This window comes from Myxocyprinus asiaticus, chromosome 12 (assembly GCF_019703515.2).
Source record: "Myxocyprinus asiaticus isolate MX2 ecotype Aquarium Trade chromosome 12, UBuf_Myxa_2, whole genome shotgun sequence".
NCBI classification, from domain to species: Eukaryota; Metazoa; Chordata; class Actinopteri; order Cypriniformes; family Catostomidae; genus Myxocyprinus; species Myxocyprinus asiaticus.
In genome coordinates this window covers 14,457,536-14,480,170 of record NC_059355.1, presented here as the reverse complement: position 1 = coordinate 14,480,170, position 22,635 = coordinate 14,457,536, and the positions used below count along the sequence as shown (strand labels likewise).

At 37.3% G+C, this 22,635-nt stretch overlaps 1 protein-coding gene across 2 annotated transcripts; it reads left to right on the top strand.

Moving 5' to 3' along the window:
• The first annotated feature begins 1,865 nt into the window (after positions 1-1,865).
• LOC127449271 (homeobox protein TGIF2-like) lies at positions 1,866-22,483 on the top strand. 2 transcript variants are annotated; one of them, XM_051712596.1, is made up of 3 exons: positions 1,866-1,889; positions 9,087-9,349; positions 18,286-22,483. In XM_051712596.1, the coding sequence occupies exons 2-3, from the start codon at positions 9,128-9,130 to the stop codon at positions 19,234-19,236; spliced, it is 1,173 nt and encodes a 390-aa protein (XP_051568556.1). In that variant the 5' UTR covers positions 1,866-1,889; positions 9,087-9,127; the 3' UTR covers positions 19,237-22,483. The 2 variants fall into 2 exon arrangements, with proteins under 2 accessions (XP_051568556.1, XP_051568555.1); XM_051712595.1 differs by lacking the exon at positions 1,866-1,889 and adding an exon at positions 1,985-2,113.
• The last annotated feature ends 152 nt before the right edge of the window (positions 22,484-22,635 follow it).

Sequence of the window (22,635 nt, the reverse complement as noted above, 5' to 3'; positions counted from 1 at the left end):
ATTTTATGAAACAAGCACATATTTTACTGACTAGGGTTTGTTCAGTGTCTCTAATGCTTTATGAAGTTTAGGCAGTATGTATGTCAGGGTCTTTTGTTTAGTAAGAAATACAGTAAATTTGAGTTAAGGTCAAATGTGTTCATGAGTCTTTCTTCTTTCCTAACATTATGCATTATGAACTGAATGTAAAGAATATGAACATGGAAATAGCGAATAAACACTCAATATTTATTAATTTTATGTCATTACTTTGTTCTACATTTTTCAAGATTCCAAAACGTTCACTATTTCCAGGTTTATATGAAAACAATCCCAAATTTTCAATGTGGTTTCAGATTTTTGGACCCCACTGTACATCCTCTATCGGTGTAAAACATTTACGATCAGACTGTCAAACACACAATTGTCTTCAAGTCAGATGACGCTATTAAAGTGAAATATGACCATGTCTTTTCACAGAACCTGTGTTTTAAAGGAATTGTTTTCTGTACTTACACCGGTGTTTTCTGCGACTGTTAACTGCACATTCCTGCATATGAAAAAGCCAGATTTGCTACATGCGCTGAGAAAAAAAAAAAAATGCATTAAAAATCTGATCTTCATGCAAACAAACATTTCCTGCAAAAGCTGCATTTATGACCCTGTTTCATTCAATAGTCCTTAATATTCTGATAAATTGAAGTTGAGAAAATGTTTGTTATTGATCAACATTCATGATGTCACATCATGGCCCTTTTAAAAAGAATATGTTTAAATAAGAAAAACTTTATTGACAAATTAGTAGATGTATTGTATGTATATATGTGTGTGTGTACAGTATAGACAGTATAAGGATTATATAAAAGGACTATCTGGGGAAATGAAGGAAACTTAAAAACAATACAGTTTATAGAAATACAAATGATTACTTAAAGGACAGACTATAGTAAACATTCGGTTTTAACATAAAACCATACAAAATAAAACAGACCTTCCGAGGAATTCTGAAACATCGAGACAAAAGGGATAGTTCACCCAAAAATTTAAATTCTCTCATCATTTACTCACCCTCAAGCCATCCCAGATGTGTAGGACTTTCTTCAGCAGAACACAAAGATTTTTAGAAGAATATCTCAGCTCTGCAGGTCCGTACAATGCAAGTGAATGGTGATCAGACCTTTGTAGCTCCAAAAATCACATAAAGGCAGCATAAAAGTAATCCATATGACTCCAGTGGTTTAATCCATGTCTTCTGAAGCGATATGATAAGTGTAGGTGAGAAACAGATCAATATTTAAGTCCTTTATTACTATAAATCTACTTTCAATTCAATTAGAACTTGGTCATTATTAGAACAAGCATAATGGCTAATTGAAAGTGGAGATTTATAGTAAAAAAGGACTTAAATAATGATCTGTTTCTCACCCACACGTATCATATCGCTTCTGGAGACATGGGTTAAACCACTGAAGTCGTATAGATAACATTTATGCTGCCTTTATGTGCTTTTTGGACTTAAGTTCTGGCCACCATTCACTTGCATTGTATGGACATATAGAGCTGAGATATTCTTTTAAAAATCATTTTTGTGTTCTGCTGAAGAAACAAAGTCACATCTGGCATGGCATGAGGGTGAGTAAATGATAAGAGAATTTTCATTTTTGGGTGAACTATCACTTTAAGATTTTTTTTATTTTTTTATTTTATTTATTTATTTTTTGTCAATGAAAATAACATTTAACCAATCCCAAATAAACTTCCAAGTGCATGTCCAGTGAGTTTTGAATGAAAGAGTGATGCCACACAGATGTGTGTCTCACTCACTCTCATTGGCCCCTGGCAGTGTGGAGGAGAGCTCGAGTTCCTGTCACTGGCACACAGAAAAAGAGTTTGGCGGAGCAGCATTGCAGGTAAACGTCTGATTATTTTTCAACAGCAGCACACAGCCACACACATTTTCTCCTGACACTTACGATTCATTACTGGAGCTTCAATGAGAGCCCTGCTCGGACGAAATACAGCTGTGTGTTTGTAGGAAGAAAAAGACGTTTGTCTTAAACGCGCATTTCCACACTAGCAACTTCCAACATTTTGTGTTTTTCTGCTGTATCCACGATGAAATGCCACAAAAGAGGTGAGTTGTGTATTAAAAATGTACCTTATTGAGCGTGGATTGATGCAGGATGTGTGTTGGTTTTAAAAGGAATGTGGCTTTTTGTTGAAAGCAAATGCAACGTGTTTGAATAGTGAGGCACAGTTACAGCCACTTCAGTGCATCTGGATGGTTTGTACGTGCAGGAGTGATCGTGGCGTGATTTTTAGTATTTAAATGCAGGGAACGCTGATTAATCTTTCATAATGCGTCTGATGCACATGTTCTATTTTATTTTCGTGTGTATGTTTATTTCTGATGGGCCTCTGTCTTTCGAAACACCAATCATTCGTGTTTTCTGGACTTACACGCGTTTGTTACATTGTATCATTGTGATTCGATGACGTAACGTGCGTTTGTTTGTTTGGCGAATCGCTTTTTCGCGCGTCTGCGGATCTGTTTGTTAAATTGCTTTTGGCAACTGAGTTTTGTTTTATTATTGTATATGCAATATAAACGTCGTCGAAAAATTATCTCTCAGATGTAGTTCACTGAATCGTTCTTTTTTTGTTGTTTTATGTTTGCGGCCCTAGTGTGTTTCTTCGTATTTAGAAACAGACTGTTTTGTTTTTGTTTGTTTTTTTGTGATTTTATTTTTTTTATATGCAGTCCAAACATCTTCCAAACGTGGAGTAATTTACTTAAGCGACGTCACAGATGTTGAGTTCATTGAATGGTTTGTTTGCTTGTTTTTGTTTGGTATTTTGATTTTGTAAACGGAATGTAATTTTTTGTATATACAATCTAAACTTTCAGAACGTGGAAAAGTTGGCAATGTGAAAATGAAAATGGCATTGCAAATTTTTTTCTTTCTTTCTTTTTTTTTTTTTTTGCGGCCTTCATGTATGTGGGTTTTTTATTTTTATTTTTTCAGTCTAACCATTTTTATTTTTTTTTAAACTAAATGAGAAGTTGGGTTTAGTGACGTCTTAGATGTGTAATCCTTTTTTTTTTTTTTTTTTTATACAGAATTGTGCTTCAGCGGTTTTCATATTCTACACACAATCTAAATGTTTTATGGGACAGCTGGCTATGTGGAACGTTGTCACAATGAACTGTGAGTTTGTTTGTTTTTTAAGACATTTGTTTTATCTTTGTTTTTTTATATGCAGCCTTGTCGTTTTGTGAAAGAGTTGGGTTAAATTACGTCACAGACATGGAGTTCATTGAATAGTTTGGTTGTACGTTTGTTTGTTTCCACGTTTTGTCTCTGCCCTTTTGTGTTTATTTGGATTTGTAAACAGAATTGTATTTTATTGTTCTTATAATTTATATGCAGTCTAGGCCTAAACGTTTTCCAAACTTGAAATAGCTGGGATAAAAAGCGTCGCAGTTGTGGAGTTAATTGAATACTTTTCTTCTCCTTTTTTTTTTTTTTAAGATTGATATATGCGTTAACTAGTACAGCAGTTTGGTTGCAATTTATCAAGATTCAACATTCAGTTCTGGAAGCTTGATTTTACCCACTCAATTTAATCTTATCTTAGTAGCGTAACATAAGGCAAGCATCCGTCAACTTTGTTTATATAATGGAATGTGTAATGCAGCTCTGAGTTGGATGATTACTACAGCTCAAATGCATTAAAAAGAAACACGCAAATCACTATAAACGTCTAACTGGTTTGCATGCCCCTCTTTGCATTTGGGTTATTTTAGAAGTTATTGCTACAGTGCATGTATAGATGTGAGGGTGTGATACACTAAACAGTGACATGGATACAGTCGCAGACTGGAACATGCATGTCTAGAGGACACACACAATCTCCTTTGTTGAAGCAGAACACAGGAACTCCCAAATTTCTGGCAGATCTTTAGGGATTCAGGTTACAACAGCGGATACACTCTGAATTGCTACTTTTTTCGTTTGTCTTAACTGTTGAGTTCAGCCGTGAGAAATGAATGCATGTAAGATTGTCTAGCTTTCCCTGTTTCCCTTACAAAAAATTACCATGATAGTGTGAACATACGATATTAAAGTGATTGTTAGTTCATTAAAACTGGTAACGTACCATTGATTACCGTGGTCATTTTGTAAGGGTGCCACTTCGTAATTAAAGGCGCATTTGGGGTGTATAGACCTTATTCACGCTAGCGCCTTCTTTGATTTTTAATGGAAATGACGAGGGATTTCTCGTCATTAGGGCGTTTTACACCTAGTTCGTTTGAGCACTCCAAGCGCCCTCGGAGCGGTATAACGTGTATATGTGAACAGCCCAAGTGGCGTCAGAACCCCCTTAAAGGACCCAAAAGCGAACCGTACTCTGGTTCGTTTGTGGGTCCTTTTATGGTTCGATTGATTTGTGCGATGTACCAGTCCGCTTTGCATTTTATGACATAAGTACCTAGTGGTTTGCCATACATAGCTGCATTACGTACTTAAAGTCACAATTTAAGAATTGTCCACATATAAGAATTTTAAGCTAATATAGATTTACCATGATGTGTTTTTGTGTCTCATATTGCGTTCTTGTGTTATTTGAGCACCTAAAATGGACGGACTGGCCGCATTCATAGCAGCGCGTTAAGATGAACCGCTTGAAAGTGTTCTGATGGGCGTACCGTCTACGGAGGTTCGCTCAACTCCCACGAAAATACAAGAGAGGATTTTTGTAGTTTCACTTAATTTTGTTTGCGCAATGACAAATGTTCTTGGCTCACACACATTGTGAATGACGCGCAAGTGGAGACGCTGGCTTGCTCCATTACTCTCGAGATGATAAAGAAACACATTTTCAGAGAATTTCAAATGTTTTCATTCATGCGAAGTAATGCAAAGAGCCTTAACACAACGTGAGAGAGTGAAGAATTTAGGACAGAAATGCAGTATACATTATTACTATTGCATAATGTAATATAATTGGTGGTGTTGTCTGGGTTTCATTAATGATTTAACATAAGTAATATCTTATGTTATTCAATCCCTGTGCAATAATTTATAAAAAAAATTCAATATTCTTTAAAGCCTTAAAAGTAATCATAGCTCCATTGTATTATATGATTTCAAGTTAAACATCACTTAATTACTATTTAAGGTGGAGGCCTATCTGTAATAAGCATACATGAACCTTAAGAAGTATGACAATTGCTTATCATAATATTCACAATTATTTATGAACATTTATTGTCAGCCAAATTTCATAATCGTGACAGCCGTAGCTGCAATGGTGTCTGAGTTCTTATGGAGCTGTGGTGTGAACAACAAGGGGTCTGAGACCACATCAAAGGTGCAGTATGTAAGATTCAGAAACCCTTGTTATTAATGACACCTGTGGCCGTTAAATGAACTGCAGCCAGCTACCTGTTACTCGTGCACGCACTCTATAGGGACGCGAGCATCGGCCAAAACAATGACGTAACGTACAAAGAGACTGAACGTGGTTCACCGGCATCATGCTGACAGATGAGGTAGCATAATTAAAATTACACAGTTATGATTGTTTTACTACAAACTTTAAGACTGTATATTATATTTGACTCTCCAGAGCTGGAACAGGGTTAAAACAAAGTGTGGATACCTGTCCAATAAGAAGAATGCCAATTCAGGGTCTGTTTTGATCCCCAAAACCGAACGAAGGTCCCTCCAGGAATCAAATGCCCTGCCGATGTTCACTCTAGTTTTTGCTCTACTACGATCATGTTCCCGCTTAGCCAGAATTCAGTATATAAATGTTGTTGTTGTTTTGTTTTTGCTTACTCTGAGTTTGTGTAGGAGTCGGTGTTGTGCTGGCAGTCGGCCGTTTGCTGGATTCCATCTCTAACGTTACCTAGTGTTGCAGACTGTCTGTTGACGCTGAAGAGAAGCTATTACTGAGGCAAGGCTCTCGGGAGCGCGCATAAACGTCATATCCTTTGGATTTTCCCGGCAAAAGTGATCCGCTCCCTTCACATAAAGATCAGTCTACAGGCTTTAATAGGCAACCTAGGAAGTCCGGGAAGGGCTTATTTTTTAAGTTGCGTTACAAGCCGTTCACACATTGGCAAAAAAAAAAAGGCGAATATTACATGAAAATTGTTACATATTGCACCTTTTAATATGAATAGGACCAAAAAAGAAACTGGGTCCTCTTTTAAGTCCACTTACATTGTGAACACCAAAAGCACTGAGGTCATTTGCGGCTGGTTCCCTTTAACAAACTGGGTTTGGTTCACTTAATGTACTAGATGTGAAACCACCCTTACAGTCTCTTCAATGGGCTGTACTGCAGTTTAAAGTGTTTTTGGATTGTTTTGCGGACAAAACATTGATAAAATATTTGTCCAAGGAAATTCATTATACAAAAAACTCCAGACAACATGAGTTGTCAGATATAATCTAGGAGCTTTGTACCATTTGTGTCATTGAGGAGATTTGTAAGTCTATCTCTCACAGCCTCGTTGTCATTTCCATTAAAAATCAAAGATGGCGCTAGTGTGAATAAGGTCTTTTTGTGATGTGGTCAATTAAACTACAGATAGAAATACCCAAGTCAGGTTTGTTTGCCTGCTCTAATGTTGAGAGGTCTTTTAAGGGCTAAGAGTTCATATAAAATTTGCTTTTGCTGCTTTCATTTTTCACTTTGAATCTTCTTTTTTTTGAGCAACTTTCATTGTTTGGAACAATGAAAAGCAAACTAGTACTTCAGAATCATTCATATGTGCAGGGGAAAACTCCTTGTGGGAAAAAAACGTTCAGGTCAAGATTGCCATTTACAGTTGTGCTCAAAAGTTTGCATACCCTTGCAGAAATTTTGAAAATATGACTGATTATGCAAACTGTTATTTAAGGAAAGTGATCATATGAAGCCATTTATTATCACAGTTGTTTGGCTCCTTTTTAAATCATAATGATAACATAAATCACCCAAATGGCCCTGATCAAATGTTTACATACCCTTGAATGTTTGGCCTTGTTACAGACACACAAGGTGACACACACAGGTTTAAATGGCAATTAAAGGTTAATTTCCCACACCTGTGGCTTTTTAAATTGCAATTAGTGTCTGTGTATAAATAGACAATGAGTTTGTTAGCTCTCACGTGGATGCACTGAGCAGGCTAGATACTGAGCCATGGGGAGCAGAAAAGAATTGTCAAAAGACCTGCGTAACAAGGTAATGGAACTTTATAAAGATGGAAAAGGATATAAAAAGATATCCAAAGCCTTGAAAATGCCAGTCAGTACTGTTCAATCACTTATTAAGAAGTGGAAAATTCTGGGATCTCTTGATACCAAGCCAAGGTCAGGTAGACCAAGAAAGATTTCAGCCACAACTGCCAAAAGAATTGCTCAGGATACAAAGAAAACCCCACAGGTAACCTCAGGAGAAATACAGGCTGCTCTGGAAAAAGACGGTGTGGTTGTTTCAAGGAGCACGATACAACGATACTTGAACAAAAATGAGCTGCATGGTCGAGTTGCCAGAAAGAAGCCTTTACTGCCACAAAAAAGCCCGGTTACAATATGCCCGACAACGCCTTGACATGCCTCACAGCTTCAGGCACACTGTAATTTGGAGTGACGAGACCAAAATAGAGCTTTATGGTCACAACCATAAGCGCTGTGTTTGGAGAGGGGTCAACAAGGCCTATAGTGAAAAGAATACCATCCCCACTGTGAAGCATGGTGATGGCTCACTGATATTTTGGGGGTGTGAGCTCTAAAGGCATGGGGAATCTTGTGAAAATTGATGGTAAGATGAATGCAGCATGTTATCAGAAAATACTGCCAGACAATTTGCATTCTTCTGCATGAAAGCTGCGCATGGGACGCTCTTGGACTTTCCAGCACGACAATGACCCTAAGCACAAGGCCAAGTTGACCCTCCAGTAGTTACAGCAGAAAAAGGTGAAGGTTCTGGAGTGGCCATCACAGTCTCCTGACCTTAATATCATCGAGCCACTCTGGGGAGATCTCAAACGTGCGGTTCATGCAAGACGACCAAAGACTTTGCATGACCTGGAGGCATTTTGCCAAGACGAATGGGCAGCTGTACCACCTGCCAGAATTTGGGGTCTCATAGACAACTTACAAAAGACTGCACGCTGTCATTGATGCTAAAGGGGGCAATACACAGTATTAAGAACTAAGGGTATGCAGACTTTTGAACAGGGGTCATTTCATTTTTTTTTTTTTTTGTTGCCATGTTTTGTTATGATTGTGCATTTCTGTTATAACCTACAGTTGAATATGAATCCCATAAGAAATAAAAGAAATGTGTTTTGCCTGCTCACTCATGTTTTCTTTAAAAATGGTACATATTACCAATTCTCCAAGGGTATGCAAACTTTTGAGCACAACTGTATGTCCTGTGTCTTGTCTGTGTATAATAATAATAATTCTTTAATCACAAGTAACTACACTTATTGTTTCATTGTAAACTGAAAACCCCAGGGTGTCTGTACAGAACAATACAGCTAGATAAGTTAGATGTCCCCCCAGTTTCCTTAGTCGTTGTCATCATCATGGGGGTGAAGCAGTCACTGACATTTAACGGTGTGAATGGAAAAGCTATTAAGCATCTTTTGATGTGTAAAATAACAGTGCAGTCAAACAACTTTGTCCAGGACACATTTTAAATGACTATAACTGACTTCAGGCTGGGATAATGTAGAAATTACGCTTAAGCTGATTCGCTATGTTGTGGGAGGCACTGGTTATGTTCAGAATGGAATATGGTTGTATACTGTCCGGGTTGTGTTCTGTTGTTTACTGCACATTTTTAATGTAGTATTAGTGGATCATCTAGTATTCCATGCATACAGATATTTTCATACTTTACAGAGATGTCAAGAGTAGGATGTCAGTATGACATTCCAAACATGGCCAATCTTTTAATTGTTTACATGTGAACTCAAAGTGGCATTTCTGGTGTTTGCGAACTGAAGTTGTTTTAAAGTAACTCTCTCGCATTCATCTGCAGTGTCTCTGGTCTTTCTTTGAGATGAACAAAGTTCCCTGTTGTCTTCATCTCCTCAGCTTCTGAAGAAGACCACAATAGAGACACAGAGTGTTCTACCATGTCTGACAGTGACCCCTGTGAGGATGACAGTTACCCTCTGAACCTGAGCACCTGTAGCAGAAGAGCCGGGGCCATTGGCAAGCGTCGTCGCCGTGGCAACCTCCCCAAAGAATCTGTTCAGGTTCTGAGGGACTGGCTGTACGAGCATCGCTTCAACGCATATCCATCAGAAGTGGAGAAAATGACTCTGTCGAGTCAAACCCACTTGTCTGTATCACAGGTAAGCACCGAGGAGACTAGGGTTTAAAACCCTTTAAACTCTATGGACTTGCTGGCGGGTCCACGGGGGTTGGGCTATATTGCGAAATACGTTTACGCTTAAAACATTAAAGTCCCTGGATGCGCAAGTCAGGCATATGTGGTATCATTTGAAAGCTTAGAAACTGAACTTTTCACCAAACACAATCACTTCTGCATTTTGTATAAATATAATACAATATAAATATATTGTAACAATATAAAACCGTAAAAGTGTCGCAAATGAGCGGCACCTAGAGATGATAATGTAGAAATGTGTTTGAACAGAAAAGTTTGACATGAAGCACTTCAAAAACAAGTTATATCAAATGAAAGCTCTCATTCTCAAGAATGAGACTATTCAGTTTATTTTGTTGCCCTGATACCACAGTTTAATTTTTTTTTTTTTAAGAATCACAAAATGAAATCTGATTTCTGTAAGACATCAAATACAAACGTATCTTTTATGTGCTAATCACTTCTGCTGTAAGCCCAAGTAGCCACAATCTTTATATCTGTGTCATCAGTGAGCTTGCTTGGGTGAATAATCCAATGTTGTATCTTAGATGTCTAGAACAAAATATGCAGTCCAGCAGGAAAAGCATGCTAAACAACATTTTATGATGATTTATCAACTACTGATGATAAAATGGTATATTTCAGTCCAAAAGGGGAGGATCTCAGCTTTCTAATGATACCTATATTGAGATTCTAGTCCACTCAGAGGCCGAGATATTTGATGAAACAATGAAGATGGTGCATGAACTGAAAATTAGACAACGTCTATCCACAAGCACATCTGTTAGGGCTGAGATGCGTTAGAGCTCCACCTACATTTCAGATCTGTATATTGTGATGGGAGGTGATAGACTAAAAAAAAATTGTGAATGGTAAGCTTTTAAATTAGCAGCCCAAAAATGCACCAGAGTCTAAGTAAAGAGTGAACTTTTATGAATTCTCTATTTAGCAATTCTTTATTTTTTATTTAGCAGTCATAATTAAAAATTATAATTTTAAGACTTTCTCTTACACATTCACACACAGTCTGTGCTGTATTTTGTGTTTGACTGAGTGCAGAGAGCTGCAGTGTTGTCAGTGCACAGGAATGCAGACAGCAAGGCCTGTGCTGAAAATAATTTCCCTCCAGTCTGCATTAGAAGCGGCTGTCTGAAAAAGCATGTAGTTCACTGCAGCAGCAACAGAGGGCACCACATCTGACTCCAGACTGTATAGGTCGTGTCTAGAAAGGATCCCTCTTTCGTCAATCTCACAAGATTATACAGATTATACACAATATTCCTGAGTCCCATGGCGTTTTACGGGCAATGTGGGCAGAACTTCCGGTTAAGCATAAACAATCGTTGTTATGAACTAACACAGAATTAAAAATGACAGAAACTTGACAACAAATTATCAGAGAATTATAGTGTGTGATATTGTTCTTCCTCACCTCTCTGTTAATGATTATGGGTTTCAGGATGATGGCCAAATATCGCAAATAGAAGCATTTTAGCTATTTTGTCGAGTCTTTATACATTGATGGAAGAACGTTAGCAGACTAAACTGAAAAGCTGTGTAGCCTATTAGCGCCTTCACAGCTGTAAAGTTGGACATGTTTTGAGAAATGTAGATAATTATGGTTATTTTATAGCACATATTGAATCTAGTCAGAACCTGAAGAGTTTTTTGTACCGAGATTATGTACTTACTGCAGATACAGGGGAGGTCCAGACAGCAGGATACACATGTATTACAGGACTCAGCGATGAGACTGTCATGCTGCTGTTTTTCGAACAAAATACTATTATTTTGCGGGTGATGAATGTGTAGTGAGCTCAGTCTATCTTTATAACTGTCAATTTACATACTTAATCTCCATATCTAAATGCTAGCCTAAACCTACATTAAATGTTTTTGTGTTGACTGAACAACTGATCCTGTTGATAGATTGAATTTATTGTTCTTGTGTAGTAAATAACAATGTCTAGCAGCCACACAATAAACTGTACTGTACAAAAAGAACTACATGCAACACAAACATATTTATTTGGACATATATTATAAACATTGTACACAAAAGTTCAATGTTCTCTGTAAAGCAACTATAAAACGGTATGTATTATTAAAAGCACTGTACAAATCAATTTAATTGATACTGAATTAATGTCCACACAGTTTTCCAAATCACCTCTTCCCCTTAAGGGAAGACAAACACATTCTGCAAAGACACTCAAAAGGAAGTGAATTGCAGGCAGGAAAAATGCAGGAAAGAGGAAAATCATAATACAGTTATAAAACATCTCACTACTGTACATGTCTCATCTAATAAATTCTACAGTGAAAGACCATATTTATCCATTTAGCATCATAGCATGAAAACATTTTAAAAAATCAATACTACTCACCGACAGTTCAGGTAAATCAACGTTCAGTTTTTATACTCAATAATGCCATTTCAAAACACGTGAAGCATTCAGGCCAACGCTGAATAGAAATGAACAAACTCTCAAAATGTCTAATGAACTAACAGCACATGTACACACACCTGTTAGCACAATAATGCAATTGTTTTTGTAATAATGCTCCGTGTCTGGACGTCTATCGTAGCTGGACCGTAACTGTGGTAATCCCCACTGTTTACTTCTTGCCAATGAAGTGAAAAGAGTACACAATTTTTTTTCCAAGCTTTTTCAAACAGATGTTCCTAAGTCAATCCTCCTTTAGGCAGCCGATGGAAGAAGCAGCATCTGGGACTGGAGCGCTGTGCTTTGCGAGTGGTTTCTGATCATAACATTGCTGTTTTAGATAAAACTTTAGTTTCACTTGATTATTAGGATAACAATTAACTGCACACATTGTCTGGGGAAATTTAAAGACATCTTACAATATTTAAAAAGCAAGAATCTTGACTACAACCCCTGGAGTCGCAAGTTCGTATCCAGGGTGTGCTGATTAACTCCAGTCAAGTCTCCTAAGCAACCAGATTGGCCCAGTTGCTAGGGAGGGTAGAGTCACATGGGGTAACCTCCTCATGGTCGCGATTTAGTGGTTCTCGCTCTCAATGGGGTGCATGGATCGTGGAGAGTAGCATAAGCCTCCACATGCAGAGTCTTCGCTGTGTCATGCACAAGGAGCCACGTGATGAGATGCGCGGATGGATGGTCTCAGAAGCGGAGGCAACTGAGACTTGTCCTCCTCCACCCGGATTGAGGTGAGTAACCCCGCCACCACGAGGACCTACTTCGTAGTGGGAATTGGGCATTCCAAAGTGGGAGAAAAGGGGATAAAAAATAAATGAATAAAGAGCAAGAATCTAACTGCATGACACGCAAACAAGCAGTGACTGGCCAACCAATTGCAGTTCCGCTAGCCAACCGGAAATTCCGCCCACCTAGTGAAATACAGTGGACTCGCTGAGAATATTGTGCATACACTGCATTTGATGAGCGCTAGTAAAAGATTTTTAAAATGTCTGTTTTGATAGTCATTCTTGATGATTAGTTCAAGCTCTAAAATAAATATTTCACATAGTAAATTTTATAACTTCATCTCTATTTGTGCTAATGTCGGTCATGTGATATTGTAAGTCAGTGGAGAAGTACATCAATCAGCAGCAATAGCAGGAGTCGAACCGGGTGGTCTAGTGGTAACTAATTCGCCCCATGCATTAGAGGCTTAGGGTTCTAATCTGTCCATATGCAACTTTATATTTTAATTAACAAATATGGCATCTGCACCTCAGTGGATGTATATCTTGAGTGGGGACACATTTGTTTGCATTTTTCTATGGGATTCCACTGGAAAAGGGCACGAGCTGCAGAACTCGCAGCAACGAGGAGCGCTAGCTGGCCATTCTCGATTCCTCAAGCAGGCTACATCACTGCGGCACATATGTTGCCATCTTCTTAATACTGTATAATTAATGCCTATGTTGTTTAAAATTAAAAGCAGTTCATGAGCATACCGTTGTTATTTTGCTAGCCATCTTGAACTGATCTTTAACTTTATATGTCGTTCTTTTGATAAGCATAGTTAACTGATAACACATACTTAGACTATACATAACAGACTGCACATGTGCAAGAAGTTGACGAAAGAGGGATCCCTTCTAGACACAACCTTGAATAGAAAGTGAATGTGTTTCTAGCTATGCTGCACTCTAAAATATGAAATTGGCTTTTTTTTTTTTTTTTGCTATTTTTCTATGAAATGATTGTTAAATCCTTTTCTGATTGTTTGTTACAGGATTAGTCATAGAAATTCATTGGGCAGTTTAATTCTATTTTGTTAATCGAAAAGGTAAATTACATAAAACTTAAATTAAATGAAAATAGAACAATTCATTTCCAACTTTGCATAATTTGTCAAATGAAGAGCACATTTTCCCAGCTTAAACAACATTTTTTCGTTATTTTTATTAAATATAGTGCTACACAAAATCATGACAGATGTTATATTGCTTGAATATAATTATTGATTCATGATTATTATTATTATTGTTGATTATTATCATTGTTATTATTATAGTGAATATTACATAACTAATATTATAATCCTAATGTCAAATGTCATGTCTGATTTGATTTCATCAGTAAATTATTATCGTTTAACTGGATAAGCATGCACTTCTGTTAATTATGTATTTTTGAAAAATATTTTATATGTCAGACAATGTATATCAGAGACAATATTATATTAGAAAAAAACATAAATTTATATGTAATCACTGACATTCTGTGAAGTAGCATATGTTTCTAACATAATTCTGTATTTTCTGTAAGCAAAATAATTAGCTAATATTTCCATTTGGTGTCACCTTTGCCCGGTTCTGGGCTGATTTTTAGCCCCAGTACATCTCTGATTATTTAGCACTTTTATGAACAGTACTTTTTAGCTAAATTTTAAAGGAAATGAACTGTTCTGCATGTCTTTTTTGAAAGTTTTTTTTATTTTTTTATTATTATTATTACTTTAATCTTAATTGTTCTTGATTCTGATTAGTTTAAAGAATCATGAACCGAATCATGAGTTCAGTATCGTGAACCAAATCATGAGTTGAGCTAATTGTTACACCCCTATTGATTATTAAATCTGAAAAGGCTGTGAATATAGAAAAATGCATACAAACTATTTTTATATAGTTTATATATAAACTATATAATTGTGCTTCAAAGTGAATGAGTGCTCTGCTCTTTGTCATCTACTATACACAGAGCATGCAGGATGCTCATGATGTTGTGTTTTCAGTGTATGAGTGGCCAGCTTCACACATTCACTTTGAAGCATGCAGCACATGCAGATTATATATTTATTTAATTAAATCACAGCCTTTGATGGTTTAAACTCTGGGGAGGCCTTATATGGCAAGCCATTTTATCACTTAAAACACTGAAGTCACTGGATGCGTAAGTTAGGCATATGTGGTATCATTTGAAATCTTAGAATCTGAAATTTTCAGAGAACCCCATTTTTTTTATTTAGTTACATAAAATGAGAAAATAAGGCCTGAAAAAATTTGCCGCAAATTGACCCCACCTAGAGGTTACATTGTAGAAATTGTAAAATGAATATAAAAGTCCTTCACGTAGCACTTAAATAGACAAGTCACATATCAAATGAAAGCTCTCATTCTCAGGAAGGTGACTGTACAGTTTAATTAGTTTGAATTATTTTCAAAAATATCACAGTGACATTTTATTTCGGTATGGCGTAAAATGCAAACGTCTCTTTTCTGTGTTGACCACTGATCTGTAAGTCCCAAATAGCCTCAAACATTATTTAAAATCTTACCTTGGGTTGTTAGCTTTAAAATGAGTTAAAGAAATTACTTGTTTACTTGTTTGTTAGCTTGCTTGGGTGAATAATGCAATGTTGTGTCAAATTTAGAACAAAATATGAAGTCTGGTAGAAAAAGTATGAGAAACAAATCATCAGCTAAATAGGTTCCCATCTATAGAAATTAAATGTTACACATCATTGTAAAGATTCTCTGCTTTCCAATGACACCTAGATCGGTCTTCTAGACAACTCCGAAGCCAAGATATCAACAAAACTGTGTGGAAGCTCTCAGCACTTCAAAAAATGAATTGCTGTCTATGGGTGAGGGCAAAAATGCATTAGAGCTCCACCTACATTTCAGATCAGTATAATGTGATGGAAGGTAATAGAGGAAAAAATCTTTTTTGGAGTACTTGCTGCCATCAAGTGGAATAAAATAAGACTTTTTAATAGAGAATAGATGACAGCGAACTGAAATGGTATGCTTTTAAACTTTAGACACTTTTTTTTTTTTTCCCCAAATGTTTTTTTTTTAATAATAAAATTGTACATGTAACATATGCAATGTTATTAATTATTGCAATCATTTCTTAAAATTTAGGGGGTTATCTGTAAAATGAGACCATTTTTATGAAATGAGTCCACTGTATGTGTGAGCAGGGAGCTTTAAAATTTGAGTGTGAAAAATTTCAGGTGGCAGCCAAAAAATCCTGTGTATACGAGGTTAATAATCACACTTAGACATACAGTTGAAGTCAGAAGTTTACGTACACTTAGATTGAAGTCATTAAAACAAATTTAAACACTCCACAGATTTAATATTAGTCGTTTAGGTCATCTACTTTGTGCATGACACGAGTAATTTTTCCAACAATTGTTTACAGACAGATTTTCACTTTTAATTGACTATCACAATTCCAGTGGGTCAGATGTTTACATAGACTAAGTTAACTGTGCCTTTAAGCAGCTTGGAAAATTCCAGAGAATGATGTCAAGCCTTTAGACAATTAGCCAATTACCTTCTGATAGAAGGTGTACTGAACTGGAGGTGTACCTGTGGATGTATGTTACGGCCTACCTTCAAATTCAGTGCCTCTTTGCTTGACATCATGGGAAGATCAAAAGAAATCAGCCAAGACCTCAGAAAAAAAATTGTGGACCTCCACAAGTCTGGTTCATCATTGGGAGCAATTTCCAAATGCCTGAAGGTACCACGTTCATCTCTACAAACAATAGTATGCAAGTATAAACACCATGGGACCACGTGGCCATCATACTGCTCAGGAAAGAGATGCATTCTGTCTCCAAGAGATGAACGTAGTTTGGTGCAAAAGGTGCAAATCAATCCCAGAACAACAGCAAAGGACCTTGTGAAGATGCTGAAGGAAACAGGTAGACAAGTATCTAGAACCACAGTAAAATGAGTCATATCAACATAACCTGAAAGACTGCTCAGCAAGGAAGAAGCTACTGCTTTGCAAGTGCACATGGTGACAAAGATCTTACTTTTTGGGGAAATATCCTCTGGTCTAATGAAACAACAAAAATTTAACTGTTAGGCTATAATGACCATCGTTATGTTTGGAGGAAAAAGGGTGAGGCTTGAAAGCCAAAGAACACCATCTCAACCGTGAAGCATTGGGGTGGCAGCATCATGTTGTGGGGGTGCTTTGCTGCAGGAGGGACTGGTGTACTTCACAAAATAGATGGCATCATGAGGAAGGAAAAATGTGGATATGTTGAAGCAACATCTCAAGACATCAGCCAGGAAGTTAAAGCTCGGTCACAAATTGGTCTTCCAAATGGACAATTACCCCAAGCATACCTCCAGAGATGTGGCAAAATGGCTTAAGTACAACAAAGTCAAGGTATTGGAGTGGTCATCACAAATACCTGACCTCAATCCAATAGAAAATTTGTGGGCAGAACTGAAAAATGAAACAAATAAAAGCTGAAATAAATCATTCTCTCTCCTACTTTTCTGACATTTCACATTCTTAAAATAAAGTAGTGATCATAACTGACCTAAGACGGGGACTGTTTTCTACGATTAAATGTCAGGAATTGTGAAAAACGTATCTGAGTTTAAATGTATTTGGCTAAGGTGTATATAAACTTCTGACTTCAGCTGTATTTATTTTGATAAATTGTGCATTCAAACATTAATTTTTATCCCAAATTTCTCAAATTCCATGACATTCCTTTTTTTAAAGTTAACTATTTTAAAGACTGAATTCCGTGATTCAGTCTGCGGTAAATTATAGGGCCCTAAACAAGTGGCACCAAACAGAATTGCATTAATAACACTTTTCATAACAGATTTGTTTAAACACTCCCTCTGCCTCACATCTGTTTATCATTGATTGGTCAAACAAGTAGTTTTGCCCCAAACTTACACCATTGGTAAGCCAGTCAGGCGCGCTCAAAAAAAAAAAAAAAGAAAAATCAATGTTAGCGCCACAGAGTCTTAGTGTTTACACTTCTTTTCAGGACGTCAACCTACCTTGACTAATAATTGACTCTGCACATTAAACTGGGATATGAGAGAAATTTTACATTAAAAAATGACACACTTTAACTTTAATAGTAAAGGCGCAGTCATATTTACTTTTGCACGGTGAAATTCTGCAGGCAAAATACTGTACAGTCATCACAATGGGAATGCGCATGATCAGGAATTTTTTCTGATGGACTTCAAATGGCGAAGATTTCCCTATGCAAGTTTTGCGTAAAGTTCAAATTTGGTGAACTTTGACATGCGTATTTGCAGCGTTGACCAATAGGAAGTTACTTGGTTTGGCAGTGACGTCTTTGTGGGTTTTGTTTCGTACATAGGTACATTGAATATTTGCAGTGGACGAGCTAATCATTTTAGCGTTGAGCTAACTTCACTCTCCCAGAGTATAAAGTGCAGCATAAAAGAGATACTGCTTGGCAGTATCGCTTCACATTCATCCACGCCTTTTTCGCTGAATTTTGCTGGGCAAAGGAAAATGTGACCGCACCTTAAATGCTTTTTTTTTTTTTGCTTTTTTTTTTATATTTTAAAGTAAGGTCAATAAAGTTCTTTTAAATTCTTTAATTCGATTCCCGGCCCTATATAAGTGCAGACCATTTACCATTTAATCTCTTGTTTCTCAGATCTGTAACTGGTTTATAAATGCTCGACGGAGACTTCTCCCGAACCTGATCCGGAAGGATGGCAAAGACCCCACCCAGTTTACCATGTCACGGCGTGCCAGCAAACCATACAGATCCTCCTCTCCAGAAAGCCCTCTTCCTTCATCCCTCCCTACACCCCGCCCCTCTGTCATTTGCCCCGCCCCAGTATTGGACTTAAGGCTGTTGGGTAACACAGCGACAGCCATTTTGGCTGGAGCCGGTTGCTTGCCGTCATCAGGTTCAACAAGTCAAGATGGTGGCGTTCAGGCTTTGATGCAGCTGGACACACAAGGTCTTCTGAGACAAGAAGGTCTAACTGGATATCAGTATGAAAATCACCTGACGACCATTCCACCTGCTTCTACCTCTATCCCAGCCCTTGGAGCGGTGAGCCCTACTGGGGTCCTATTCAACACCCCTCCCCCTACACCTCCGGAGCTGTGTCCTCAAGATTTCAGTGATCTGAAGCTTCTAGTGGATGCAGCGTTGCAGCGAGCAGCTGAGCAAGAGTACTGTCAGAAGAAAGAGCAAACAATGCAACAACAACCAAACAAACCTTTAAACAAAATTTCTGGAGTTTCCAAGAATTGCGATTCAGAGGCAGTCTCAACCTTCTCTTCCAGAGCAGAAACACAGAAGTTCGTTGCTACACCAGAGTTGATGGAGAATCCTGTAATACCAGTATCGGTTCCAGTAACGACGCACTCTTTTCCGGGCCTTCCCGTTGCGCAAGATACTCTTTACACGGCTGGTGTCGCCAATGCGGCCGTAGGAGCCAAAAATGTTCCAGAATCAGGTAGCTTTATGTCGTCTGCCATGTGGAGTGTCCATCACAGTGAAATTCGACAACCCAGTCCTCCTATGAGTGCAATCTCGCACACATGGGTTCAACAGTACATGCTTAATACGGTTACGGAAACGGTCAACTGATCCATGTGGAAGCTCTGTTTTGAGGTTGTGTTTGCACATGAGAACTCAAAGTTGGACTCGTATTTGCTTATTTTGGATGGAAAAATTGGCATTTTGGATGATGTTAAAATGTTGACTACGTGTGTCTCTCAATCGGGACAACCCTGTTGTCAATGTTGTCTTTCTGTTGCTAGGTGCCCAGAGAACCACTTCAACCAAGAATCACTTTAGGTGATTACGGAGTGGACACTTTTGAACTTGATGACACCAGGATATATTTTTAAGACGTTTTAACTTTTTTTTTTTTTTTAAACCAAACCTTTTACCTTTTCAACTATATGAAATGTATTGGTGTGTATGAAATGCTCTTCAAAAGTAGTCAAATATTTCAGACTCTGAGAAGTTTGAGACCAGGTGGACCCTTTCAAAAGGGAACACATTACTCTAAAATCTCTCAAATTTATGTTTCACTAACACCAGCAAATCAAAACTTTAAACATTACAAATACTCCAAACTCAGTGATCTTAGGAGAATTGTCCACATCAGGTTCCTGATGACCAAGAGATTTTGGTTAGGGTGTTTGTAGCTATTGTTGAACAACTGAGTCTATGAAGTTTGAGACCGAGTGGACCCTTTTAAAAGGGAACATATTACTCAATCTCTCACTTTTGTTTCGCTTATCAAGTTTGAGTGCCACTACATGCAAGCACCAGCAAATTAAAACCTTGAACATTTAAAATGCTCTAACCTCTCGAGTTGTACACATCATTAGGTGTATCACTGACGACCAAGAGGTTTAGGATGTTAGTAGTTTCAGAAGTGGCCTCGTGTAGTGTTCTACCTCAGACAACAGAAAATGTCAAGAGGCTCCATATATAATTGCTCTTGCCTTTCTGCATCAATATATCCACATATTTTTGTCATCTGGCTTGCTTTATAGTTTGGATTTGTGAATGATCAGCATATAACATTTCAGTATTGGAGTCTGATTAGGATCTAAACAAATGTAGGCATTTAAATTTAGTATTTTATTTCAAATTTTCCAGAAAACTTTATACTTTGCAGTAACACCTAAAGTCTAGGGTATACTTCGTTTTTCTACGTTCCATTCTGTCTTGCGCACAGTCGAGCATTTTAAAGTGTACTTTTTTACCCATGAGCCCATACGGACGCGTTCGACACATGTCCCAACAATGTGGACAAAATATTAGCCATGCGCACTGTGCAAGCTAATGCGCACAAGCACACACAAAACCGAAGAGTACTCTGGCCTTAAAGTTCTACATATCCTTAGACCAAGATTCTCCATAAGAACATGCAGTTTGAAAAATTGCTAAAAAAAAAAAAAAAAACTTTTTATGAAGCCTCTACTTCCCAAAATCTCAGTCTTTCGTGTGTGTGTGTGTGTGTTCTCATATGTCCTGCACATTATAGATCAATCTGACCTGGTCATGACGTCGGAACCACAATACAATCTCTCCACCTCTGTTTGCTCCCGGAATAACATCTGAGAGCCTTTGTGAATGGTGTGACACAAGGCTGAGTGTCTCTATGCGATGGGGTGAGGAGAGGGTGGGTGAATTGGCAGAAAATTGATCGTACTGCAGGGAGCATCGCTCAGTGTTTCATATCTGAGATGAAATGAGGTGGGGGTCATCTCAAAGATGCTGTCAGCATTGATTTCCTTAAGTTCTCATGTAGTGTGATAGTAGTCGTCTATTTTTGCTGATTTACATGGATTATTGTGGTTTTAACGGTAGTGTTTGGTGAGTTAGATACCCAGCGTTAATTATAGTACTTTACATTTTCATAAATTCTCTTTCACGACGTATGCAATGCAGTTATGAATGTGTCTGAGTGTGTGAGCGAATTTGACGAGGGAAAGACTGTCAGCGTTTTTCGACTGGAAGGTATTTTGTGTGTTTACAGAACAAATGAGTTTAAAAAGTATGTTACAAACATTTCATTCACACCTCTCTGGACTGAATAGGTCCTTTTCTCACCTGTAATCTGTGAATGTATATAGAGAACTGACAAATATTATGTAGAAATGGAAGATTCTTTCCAGTGATATCTGCTTTGGACACTAGACGACCTAGATATGCTAGTATTTTATGCTTGTAGTTTCCATGAAACTGTGAGAACATGTACAGATTACAAAATAGCTTTTTAGTAATAATTTTAACTTTTTAAGATGGCTGCAGAAACATTACATTTGGGGTCAGTTCAAATTATTTGTTATACTCAAGTGCCATAATTCTGACACATTCTGTATATTTTTTTAATTTTTATTTAGTTCTTATGCTGGGTAAATTAACGTTTCATTGAAGGTGAGGTCTGAGGTCATGTTTTGAAGTACTGTAAACATTTCAGGATGATTTGTCGTATGTTATTGGATTTCAGTGTTGTCTCAGGTTGAGGTTTGTGTTTAGTGTGGTTTTCAGCTGGCTTTGGCCTTCATTTTACCTCATTGTGTCTGGTTTTGTGACCTCTTACACTGGAACACATCAAAGTGAGTTTTAATTCCGATGAAGGAATTCTGTAAGGGTAATCTGTTTACAAGCCACTTTTACAGACTTAAAGGGATAGTTGGCAAAAAAAATGAAAATTTTATCATTGTTTACTCACCCTCATCTTCTGTGGAACACAAAAGGAGAAATTTTGAAGAACGTTCTTCATTCAGCTTAACATCCCCTTTTGTATTCCACAGAAGAAGGTATACAGGTTTGGAATAACATGCGGGTGAGTAAATAATCCCTTTAAACTGGATAAGGTCATCATATTGTAGTGACATCAAACTTAATAACAGATCCAATTCACTAACGCTTCAGAAACCACTGTGATCATTCTGTTATTTACTGGAACGGTGATGGGTCCTGGAAGTAAATGGGTTTTTTCATCCTCAATTTTCAATTCATCAGAAATATGTAAATTTTCCTGACGTTGTAAATGACATTGTGAAACATGTAAATATCCCTTTGGATCAGCTTTTGTCTTTTGTCATAGATCAGCTTTCATCGTATTTATGTGTATCTTTCTCCTATACGACCCAAATACATGAAGATGGATGTGAATGGGTTTTTTTTTTTTTTTTCATATACATGTATCTATAACTGAGGACAGTGAAACCGGCAACTGTGCCTTACCTGCTTCTTTAGAAAACCTTTTGACTAGCCTGTGCAATATCTGCCTTAAACATTTGCTGTGGAGATTTTACTCTGTTCTTTTGTACAAACATTACAGAGAAATAAAAGCTTGATTTTCATATCCGATTGTATTCATGTTGTGTAGAAATAGATGCATATTTTATTTGACACATTTTAACTGTTGGAAATGTATGTTGTACAGTAAAATGTCTACTAGCTTATTGGATTCTTAATATTTCCAAATGTTCATTGTTATTGGATTCTTAATATTTC